This window comes from Ursus maritimus, unplaced genomic scaffold (genome assembly GCF_017311325.1).
Source record: "Ursus maritimus isolate PB19 unplaced genomic scaffold, ASM1731132v1 scaffold_19, whole genome shotgun sequence".
Classification (NCBI taxonomy): Eukaryota; Metazoa; Chordata; class Mammalia; order Carnivora; family Ursidae; genus Ursus; species Ursus maritimus.
The window spans coordinates 46,578,875-46,590,173 of NW_024424341.1; the positions used below are offsets into that span (position 1 = coordinate 46,578,875).

An 11,299-nucleotide genomic window follows, 5' to 3' on the forward strand; every position below is an offset into this window, starting at 1 on the left:
AATTCAGGTGGATGATGAGAGAGAACTAAGCTTGTAAAGCGAATAAACCCAACAGGAGGAGCGCCTGGCCAGCTCAGTCGGTGGAGCATGTGGCTCTTGACGTTGGGGTTGTGGTTTTGAGTCCCACATGGAGTTTAGAGACTACTTTTAAAAAATAAAATCTTGAAAACAAAAAAGAACCCTACAAGAACCATCAGACTCCGTCAGAGGAAACAGCACAAGGTTCGAGGGTATACCAGAAGGAGAAGAGAGGGTGAGGGGAGAGGAGACTGTATTTAAAGAAACAAAAGCTAAGAATTCCCCAAACCTGGGGAAGAAACTAGACATAAAAGTCCATGAGCCAGGGCACCTGGGTGGCTCAGTTGGTTAAGCGTCTGCCTTCAGCTCAGGTCATGATCCCAGGGTCCTCGGTTTGAGTCCTGGTTGGGTTCAGGTACCTTGCTCAGCGGGGAGCCTGCTTCCCCCCTCTGCCTGCCACTTCCCCCGCTTGTGCTCAGTCTCTCTCTCTCTGTCTCTCTCTCTCTGACAAAAATCAATCAATCAATCAATCAATCCATAAAGCTAAGAGAACACCTTATTATCTCAAGGCAAAAAACCTTCTCCAAGACACATTACAACAACACTGTCAAGGGGCCGTGATAAAGAAAAATTGTAAAGGCAGTCAGGGGAAAAGGTGTAACGTATAAAGGACCTCCCTGAGGCTATAAGCAGATTTCTCACAGAAATTCTACCCGTCAGGAGAGAGTGGAATGACATATTCAAAATACTAAAAGACAGTTTCCTTGCCCACCAAGGAAACTCTTCAGATAAAAGGAGAGTGAAGACCTTCTCAGAGAAACAAAAGCTCAGGGAGCTCGCTGTCACTACACCCAGCTTACAATAAATGTTGAAAGGGGTTCTCCAAACTGAAACAGAAAGACAAAAATACACAAAATTCTGATTAAGGTGATAGTCAGCATTAGAAAAGTGTAACGTTTTTGGGGCGCCTGGGTGGCACAGCGGTTAAGCGTCTGCCTTCGGCTCAGGGCGTGATCCCCGCGTTATGGGATCGAGCCCCACATCAGGCTCCTCTGCTAGAAGCCTGCTTCTTCCTCTCCCACTCCCCCTGCTTGTGTTCCCTCTCTCGCTGGCTGTCTCTGTCTCTGTCAAATAAATAAATAAAATCTTTAAAAAAAAGAAAAAGTGTAACGTTTTTAGCATAGTATATTAAACACTTAAATATAGCATGAAGGTTAAAGACAAAAGGGCCTTAAAAATCACCAATTCGATAATGAAATCAAGGCAGAAAAAAGAAATCATTTGTGGTGTCAAAAATACACAAGGTGAGGAGTAAAAGAATGGGACTTTGACAGGCAAATGAAGGTAAACTGCTATCAGCAGAAAGGGGACTATGTTATCTATGAGATGTCTGATGCAAACCTCACAGTAACCATAAAGCAAAAATCTAGAGCAAAGACAAGAAACATGAAAAAACGCAGACTGAGCAAATCACAATGGAAAACCACCAACTTATAAAGGTAGACAGTAACAGGGGGAAAGAAACAGCATAGACAACAGAACCTGAAGACAAAAGATAAAAGGGCAGCAGTGAGTCCTTACATAACAATAATCACCCTAAACGTAAATCAATCAAACTCACTAATCAAAAGGCCCAGACCCGCTGGATTAAAAAACAAACAAACAAAACCCAATCACTCTATGCTGCCTGTGGGAGACTCGTTTCTGCTCTAAAGACACAGGCAGGTTCAAGGTGAAAGGATGGAACATGATATTCCAAGCAAACGGAAACCAAAAGAAGGAGGGCAGGTAAAACCATACTTACACCAGACAAAACAGACTTCAAACCAGAAAGATGAGGAAGAGACAAAGAAGGTCATTATATAATGACGCAGGGGTCCATACATCAACAAGATGTAACAGTCATCAATACATATGCTCCCAACACCCAGACACCAAAATACATTAAGCAAATACTCACAGATCTTTTTTTTTTTTAAAGATTTTACTTATTTATTCGACAGAGATAGAGACAGCCAGCGAGAGAGGGAACACAAGCAGGGGGAGTGGGAGAGGAAGAAGCAGGCTCATAGCGGAGGAGCCTGATGTGGGGCTCGATCCCAGAACGCCAGGATCATGCCCTGAGCCGAAGGCAGACGCTTAACCGCTGTGCCACCCAGGCGCCCCAAATACTCACAGATCTTAAGGGAGAAATAGCCCACAATACGAGGGACTTCAACACCCCCTGTCAGCAATGAATAGATCACCCAGATGGGAAATCAACAGGTAAATGTTGGAACTGAACCACACTTTGGAACAAATGAACATACACAGAACATTCTATCCCACAACAGGAGAGTACACATTCTTCTCAAGTGCACGTGGAACATTCTCCAGGACAGATCATGTGATAGACCACAAAATAAACCTTGGCAAATTTAAGTAGACAGAAACCACACCAACTATCTCTTTCGGCTACCATGATATGAAACAGAAACAAACAAGAGGAAAGTGAGAAGATCTACAAATATGTGGAAACTAAACAACCCACTTCTAAACGATGCGTCAAAGAAGAAATCAAAGGGAGATTAAAAATTAGCTTGAAACAAATGAAAATGGAAATACAACACATCAAAGCTTGTGGGATGCAGCAAAACCAGTTCTGAGAGGAAAGTTATAGCAAGAAATGCATATATTAAGACATTAGAAAGATCTCAAATAATCACGTTAACTTTACACTTGGAGGAACTAGAAAAAGAACAAATGAAGCCTCAGAGAACAGAAGGAAGGAATTTATAAAGATTAGAGCAGAAGTAAATGAAATAGAAACCAGAAAGCAACAGAAAGGATCAATGAAACTAAGATCTGGTTCTTTAAAAAGTTAAACAGAATTGACAAACCTTTAGCTAGACAGAGAAAAACAGAAGACTCAAAATCAGAAATGAAAGTGGAGACATTACAATTGACACCACAGAAATGTAGAATCACAGACTACTATAAATAATGATATGCCAAAAATTATATAACTTCAAAGAAATGGATACATTTCTAGAAACACACAACCTACCGAGACTGAATCAGGAAAAAACTTGAAATCTGAACAGACTGATAATAAGTAAAGAGATCGACACAGCAATCAAAAAACTCTCAACACAGAAAACTCCAGGACCAGATGGCTTCACTGGTGAATTCTACCAAATACTTCAAGAAGAATTACTGCCAACCCTCCTCAAAGTCTTCCAAAATATCGAGGAGGAGATAATACTTTCAAACTCATTCAATGAAGCCAGCATAAGGATACCACAAGAAAACTACAGACCCATAACCCTGATGAATATAGATGCAAAAATTCTCAGCAAAAGTCAACAAATGGGACTACATCAAACTCAAATGCTTCTGCAGAGCAAAAGAAACAGTTAACAAAATGAAAAGACAACCTATGGAATGGGAGACAATTTTTTGCAAACCAAGTATCAGATAAAGGATTAATACCCAAAATACATAAAGAACTCACACAACTTAATAACAACAATAACAAAAACAATCCAATTAAAACACGGCCAGAAGTAAATCGACATTTTTCCAAAGAAGACATCCAGATGGTCAACAGACACATGAAAAGATGCTCAATATCACTCATCATCGAGGAAATGCAAATCAAAACCACAATGATATGTCACCTCATCCTGTCAGAATGACTATCATCAAAAAGACAAGAGATAACAATGCTGGTGAGGATGTAGGGAAAAAAACAAAAACCAAAAACCAAACCCCTGTTCAGTGTAGTGGGAATGAAAATTGGTCCAACCACTATGGAAAACACTACGGAGATTCCTCAAAAATTAAAAATAGCACTATAAAATGATCCAACAATTCCACTTCTGGGAATATACCCAAATGAAATGAAAACAGGATTTCAACGAGATCTCCACACACCCATGCTTATCGAACATTATTCACCAGAGTCAAGATATGGAAATAATCCAAATGCCCATCAACTGATGAACGGATTAAAAAAATATGGTACAGGGGTGCCTGGATGCCTCAGTCCCTGGAGTATGTGACTCTGGATCTCGGGAGTCCAATATATACAATGTAATATTAAAAGAACATATCCCGGGCGTCTGGGTGGCGCAGCGGTTAAGTGTCTGCCTTCGGCTCAGGGTGTGATCCCGGCGTTGTGGGATCGAGCCCCATATCAGGCTCCTCTGCTATGAGCCTGCTTCTTCCTCTCCCACTCGCCCTGCTTGCGTTCCCTCTCTCGCTGGCTGTCTGTATCTCTGTCAAATAAATAAATAAAATCTTTAAAAAAAAAAAAAAAGAACATATCCCGCCACTTACAACAACACGGATGACCCTGAGCACATTATGCAAAGCGAAGTCAGTCAGACAGACAGTGTATGCTGTCACTTATACGGGAATCTAAGTAAGTCAAACCTATAAAACAACGGAGAGTAAATGGTGATTAGCAGGGGATGCAGGGATTAGACCAACGTTTTTCAGGGTATAAAAATGTAACGAATAGTAAACCTCAGAGACCTAATGCACCGCATAATAAATATAGACAATAAAATTATACTGTAATTATACAATGGGATAAATGTCGCTCCAACAATGTTACAACACACAAACGTATCAAAATAACAGCTGTACCCCAAACCTCACACAAAGTTACACGACGAATTTATTCAAGATGATTACAAAAAGCCTGGCATGCCCTCCTTGAAGACCTCCAAGTATTAAGTCGGTTACACTAAGGGAGAGCTCTGGAGAGAAGACGACCCCGTTGCATATTCCGGGCGCTCTCTGAGATGCCACAGCCAAAGCGCCCGAAATCCAAGAAGCCCCCTTCCTCTGCGAGGCGGAGGCGGGGGAAGCGCAGGCGGGTCCCGCGGGGGGCCCGGCCCTCGCGCCCGGGTCTACGGAGCACACCCCAGGGCCGGCTCAGAAGCGCCCGCCCGGCAACGCCCGCTCACCTGACGACGCCGGGGAGCTCGCGGCCTGTACTCACCTGTTGGGGACACCGCTCGTCCTCACCACACGGGACACGCGCGGGCTACACCGCCCGGGAACGCGGCTCGCAGGCCTCTCCCACCACAGACGCGGGCGGCGCTCGGGCGCAGACAGCACGCACCGAAGCTTCCCGAAGGCGCACGCGGCGCGCAGGCGGGCGGCGGACGGAGGGGCGTCCGGCCGAAGCCCCACCCCCTGCGGCCCCGCAGCGGGCGGCGCGCGAGTCGGGGGCGCGTGGCGGGCGGCGCGCGGGTCGGGGGCGCGCGGGCCTTAGGGGCCCTCTCCCGCTCCCCGCCCTGTCCAGACTTAGCCGCAGCGCCCTGCGCATCCGGGGGAATGTCGAATTGTCCCCGGACTCTGCCCTGTGAGAGGCCCCAGTATGTCATCCGACTGCAGGCCTGCTCAGGGGGACAAACCCGCGGCGCCCCCGGGATCAGGGTTAGGCCCGCACGGGCCGCTGGGACTTGTAGTCCCCAGGGCGGGCCCGCCGCGTCCGTCGACCCCTCTGGGAATCAGTAGGGCTGGGGACCACTCCTCTTTACAGAAAAGGAAGGGCCTCCGTTTTGGTTTCCCTCCAAGGGAGACTATCTGCACAAGCAGGGAGATCCATCTGCAGGCTTAAATAAAAGCGAACATCTCACCGCTAGTTTCCAGTTTCTGGACCTCGAGGCCCCTGTTGCTCTAAGACTCGACACACGTATATAAACCCTATCACTAACTTCTGAGTAGCAAAATTAGATTGAGTTGTGTGTGTGCTAGATATAAGCTCTCAAAATATGCTGCTGTTTTTGTAAACTGTTTTGGCATGTATTCCATTTTTGTGTCCCGGAAGTCCCAAGGGACGCGGACTCAACTCTTTCTTGGCCTAAAAGAGCGTGTGGATGCTTTGGGGTTGGTCCTGAGAGCAACGGATGATTTAAGAGAGCGGTTTTGATGCCTTTCAAGGGCTTACACATAAACCCACAGTTCAGAAAATCCTTTTCGAGGCCACTTGTTTGTAGCTTTTCATTGCGGAAACCCAAGACCACACTGAAGTAAAAGATACTTATTCTCAGGTTTCTCAGGTAATGGAACGACAGGAATCATGATGCTTTTACTTTTACAAAACACTGGAATGCTGTATCACTCTTAACTAGTGTGGAATTGTTTGGCTGAAGTCCACCTTCTCCATATCCTAGTACCAGCACAAGTGAGCTGGTGCAATATACTTTATTAACTTTGATTTTGACACACAACAAATTTTACAACCAAATGATTCTGTCTTAGTTTATGTCATCCTGAGCACCAAGAAGGCCTGGATATGGAGGACAGTTCCTGGCCACTCTATCCCAGATGACACTCTCAGGAGACGCTAGGGCCACTCTGGGTCTTAGATGATGTCAGGAAACAAGTGAGATCACATCTCATCTGCAAGCTTCCCAAACCTCCCAGCGTGGAGGAGAACCAGAAGGTCTCACACAAGCTGTTCACTTGATCAAGGACGCATCATTTCCCCTGGACAGCTGTGGAGCCTATGCATAGAAGGACAGACCTGACATCAGGAAAGGGAGGAAGAGAAGAAATATTTTTCCTGGCCTCCAAACACAGGCTCTCCTCCAGGGGACACCACCCGACTCCCTTCCTCCACGTCCAAGGGTGTTGGCAAAAGTACAGTAGTACTTGCTTGCTATCTTCTTCCAAAATGATCGGGGCTTCACTTGCTCTTTGATGGGAAAGAGAAACGGTGCTAAATGTTCCCACAATGAACAGGACAGTCCCATATGGTGAAATATCCCAACAAAAATGCCGTTTGTGCCCGTGTCGAGAAACACAAGAAGTCCCGTGGTAGAGTTTGGGGTTGAGAGAACCTTGTGTCACTACGCCTGCCCATGAACAAGAGAGGCCCTCGGCTGTTTTATGCAGATCCACGTGGAGACTCCTTCTGGCTGCACCAGGCTTCCACCACAAGAGCCCCCATAATCACCACAGTGATGACAGCCAGACCCAGCCGGATGAGGTTGCCCATGGTGTAATCCTCCGACATGGCACCTGGGGGAGCTGGGAGAGAGAAGAAGATGAGCACCACCAGGTGGGAAGGAGCACCCCTCCTTCTCCTGTAGATCTGCCCACTGTGGCTCTCCTGCACCTGCTTGTGCTTCCTGGCCAGTGGTCAGCTGGACCGTCACTGACGTTGTAATCGCTGAACACAATGTGGGGTTTCCTGAGAGTTGTAGTGGGTCTCCCTTTGTCTTCTTTCCTTTGAATTCTCTCGTCTTACCTCTCTTCCTTCATTTCTTTGCTCTTCATCTCATTTCCACCCTCCCGCACTGCCCTTTCCCCTTCTCCCTCCTTGTGGTAGGAATCGGGCTTAGGGGCAATCCCCAAACCCAAAGTTGCTGCACAGAGAATACAAGTCATTCAGTGACTGCGTCTGTTCCCCTCCTCATAGCGAAGACTTAGTGCCGCCAGTGAGCCCAAGAAAATTCAGGCTTAGTAGCCGAGCCTGGGGACCACGTGCATTTCATTTCAGCTTCACCCAAGAAGAGCTAGGGCTCGCCACAGGCCCTGGTTCCTAGAGAACCTGCGTTTGAATCTTCCCGCTCGCCCGTGCCGTGAGTGCAGAGTTCGTGTCCGAACCCATCAGCGACAAGGTTCCCTGGAGACAGAGTCCGTGGGGACAGACCGTGATGACCCCACCAAGCCCAGGATGCCCTCCACACCTCTCGGCACTGCCCGCCCGGACCTTGCTTCCTAACTAAGAACGTTCGCTGACCACAGCGCACACGCAGACCTTTGCAACACTGAGGAAGCGGGGTGTAGCACCCAGTGAAGCAACGGGACCGCGTGAAGGTGCCGTCAGCAGGAGGACCCGCCGCTCTCAGGGATGCCCAGGAGGGGCGCTGGTGGTGGCGGGATGCACGTTTGGAAGGACAACCTGAGAAATTCTCCAAGAATGCGAAGCAACCAAGGCCAAAGACTAGAAACGGGAAGGAGAGATTTAAAAAGGAGATGATCGGGAAAGTGAAGGAGAGACAGGGATCAGAAAGTAACAGAAGAAATGCTCTTCAGTTCAAAAACAAACATGCACACCTTAAACTAATACAGTGTTACAAGTCGTTATAGGTCAAAAAACTGGAGAAAGCAATAAAATAGCCAAAATAAAAACAAGCTTATCAAGACACTAATTAAATTTTAAATGTCCTAAGAATCATGCAAGCCTCACCTGTCACCCGGACCGCGAGACGATCACTCGGGTGCGAGGCCCAGAAAGGAGCCTTCATCAGGAAGTACACACAGCTGTAGTTCCCGGTGTCACCGACTGTCACAGTCCGGAGGGAGAAGTCTGTCTCCTTCCCTGCTGGAGTCTGGACCTGTATGGGCCCCGCTGCTCCCGCCTTCAGTAGAGCGAACATTACAGGCCCAAAAACATTGTCTGTCCTCTGGCACTGCAGGGTCACGGTGTCTCCTGCGGTTGCCTCACCCCTTCGGTGGGCTTGGAGGGAAGGTTTAGGGAAATCTCCTGGAAGAGAAGGAGGGCCCCAAGGTCACGGGGAGAAGCCCGGGGTCCCCCACCCACCTTGTTCTCCCGGCAGGGCTTCCCGCCAAGTGGGGGAACAACAGCTCCCTGGTCTCACTGTCTTCCCACTCTGACTGCAGGAAGGAGACTTTCCCTACAAACCCTGGCTGAACCTGAGCCAGGTCATTCTGTTCTGGGTTTCTCCATCTCCCCTTGCCCCCTCCCTCCTGCGGGTTCCTCCCCCACACCTGTCCCTGCAAGACCCTGTGTCACTCTGAGGCACCCTCCTCACCTGTCACCAGCAGTAGGAGGACGTCACTGGGCTGTGAGCTTACGTACGGGAGCCCTTGTCTGTAGTACTCACAGGTGTACTCTCCAGCATTGGAGCTTTTTAGGTCAGTAAGGCGGAATTCAGCCAGGCCCACTGATGAATACTGTGATTGCACGGACTCCAAAACATGTTTTCCCTTTCTGAGAGCAAAGTTGACATTCTTGGTAGAAGTCTGGCACTGCAGCGTCACATTACTCTTGGGAGGCATCACCGAGCTGGGCCAGGCCGTGAGGGAGGGCTTGGGAAAGGAGTCTGGAAGGAAGCAGAGTTCAGGATGGGATTTGGTGGCCTGTCTGCTCTCAGGAAACCCCCTGAAGGAAAGAGAAGGGATACGGGGAGTTCGGAGTGAAGGAGAGGGAGGGTCTGACCGAAGGAACTCACCATCAGCCGTCCTGCTTCCTTGGCCAGCACACAGCCCTGCAAGAGAACCGTCCATGAGACATGAGCGGCCACCTGGAGCCCCATCCTGAGGGGCCTCCCGGGGGTGGCCTCTGAGCTCGGACGCTGGAGGTCAGGCCACTGGGGCTTCTCGTTTCCCCACACCGGACTCGAGTGCAGCTCTGCTCTCAGCTGCTGCCCCATGTCTCCCAGAAGGTCTCCTGTGCGGCTCACTCCTCCCACGGCCCCAGGACCTGTCCTGGTTCCACAGATGTCCACAAGCCCCTTCATTCTTAAGAGAGTTTATGTAGTCATGCCATGGGAGACACAAGGCGTCACTGTCCCGTCAATACCTGGAACGTAGCTACTCTAGTCTGTTCTCCTTAGCATCCCCAGTGTCTACACAATCCTGGGACATAGCAAGAATCAACAAAAGCACGTGGCCAACTGAAGAGATGCCCCAAATTAAGCATGGCTCAGATTGGCAAGGATGGTAGAAAGATTCAAACTTATAATAACATCTTTTCCTCATTTCACCAGATAGGCCAGCATGAAGGCAACGAAAGCCCCATAGGTGACCCTAGAATCTAGGGATCAGAGACTATTGTGAAGACCAATCACATCGCTGGGACCCAATCAAGCTAAGACCTACACTGCTTTCCATGAATAGGAAAGCAGGCTTTCTTAGCACCAGCAAACAGACATCCTGAGATGCCCCCACCTCTACGTCCAAGGACTTTTTTTTAAAAAAGATTTTATTTACTTATTTGACAGAGATAGAGACAGCCAGCGACAGAGGGAACACAAGCAGGGGGAGTGGGAGAGGAAGAAGCAGGCTCATAGCGGAAGAGCCTGATGTGGGGCTCGATCCCATAACGCCGGGATCACGCCCTGAGCCGAAGGCAGATGCTTAACCGCTGTGCCACCCAGGTGCCCCCCAAGGACATTTTGAATCACTCTTCTTTCTTCGCCTTATAATTTTCCCAACCTGGCATTTGCTCACTCACCCCAAGGACTTTCCCATTATGAAGACCCTGCACTTCATTCTTAATATCCCATTATGCCCAAGTGGAAACAACAGTGACTTTGGAGCCAGACAGGCCTGGGTTTGAATGCTGAGGTTTCTGCTCCCTCACTGTGTGGCTCTGAGCAAGAACCTTGAGCTATCAGTCTCAGGGTCCTCGTTTATCGAAACAGGCCTGATTCCCATCACACAGGACTGTTTGCAAGGGTCAGAGCAGTATTTCCCATGGAGTGGAATGCAAACCCTGGGGCTCTACAGATGCTTTCCGGGGACGCAGCGTCACAGTATTCTATAGCATTGATCAAGGCATCAGAAAGGTATTACCCTTTTAAATGACTTCCACTCCTTTCAGCACAACAAAGAATTTCTCAAGCTACAGATCAACCTCTTACACATCTGTCTTGGCCAGCTGCCCTTTGTAATAAAGAAGTAGCTGGCCATGGGCTCAGAAATGTAATGGCCAACAGCCCATGGCTAGAATGTCCTAATGTCTTCTTCCTTTGCTTTGTATATGTGTTTACATTAACCTTCTATTTTTTGCTAAGTGACCCTGGCTTTTCTTTAAATTTTATTTTTAATATTTCATTTAAGCTATATGCATAAAATCTCCACCTCCAGGTGAAGGTGCGTGTTTAAAATAAAGATATTGAAAACATAAATAAAACAAAATAAAATTAAGATATTGAGTCAGAATTATAAGAAAAGAGGAATGATAGAGGCATACAGGACAGGTTACAGACGTGAAATGCATTCGCACACTGGAGAACATTTGATGGATAAATGGTATCTAGAGCCTTCCCCAAGGTCCCTGACCCCCATAAAGCAGTCAACAAACACAAGCAGATGGTACTACTTCTCTTTCCATTTCTAGTGGCCACATCTGTCTGCACCCACCTTCACCTCTAATCCCAGTAGACCGGCCCAAGAGACTTACCAAAGCAGAAGAGACAGAGGAATTCGGGGATCATACTGGCCCCACAGCCTACTCTAGGGGCCCCTCTCCGGTTTCATCCACGACAGGGAGGGAAGCTGGATGTGGGTGGGGGCATCTTTGACCAAC

General features: G+C 48.0%; 1 protein-coding gene and 1 long non-coding RNA gene across 4 annotated transcripts in view; both read right to left on the reverse strand.

The window, feature by feature from the left end:
- Positions 1-5,152, reverse strand: part of LOC121103475 — a 33,910-nt gene extending 28,758 nt beyond the window's left edge. For all 3 annotated transcript variants that reach the window (XR_005835729.1, XR_005835728.1, XR_005835730.1), the window contains exon 1: positions 5,009-5,152. This is a non-coding gene — a long non-coding RNA (uncharacterized LOC121103475). The remainder of the gene's footprint in view (positions 1-5,008) is intronic.
- Positions 5,153-6,205: 1,053 nt separating this feature from the next.
- On the reverse strand, positions 6,206-11,299 carry LOC103672885 (T-cell-interacting, activating receptor on myeloid cells protein 1). Its single transcript, XM_008701585.2, has 5 exons — positions 11,174-11,299; positions 9,219-9,254; positions 8,799-9,089; positions 8,213-8,509; positions 6,206-7,047 (listed from the first exon to the last, which is right to left on the reverse strand). The coding sequence occupies exons 1-5, from the start codon at positions 11,205-11,207 to the stop codon at positions 6,905-6,907; spliced, it is 801 nt and encodes a 266-aa protein (XP_008699807.1). The 5' UTR covers positions 11,208-11,299; the 3' UTR covers positions 6,206-6,904.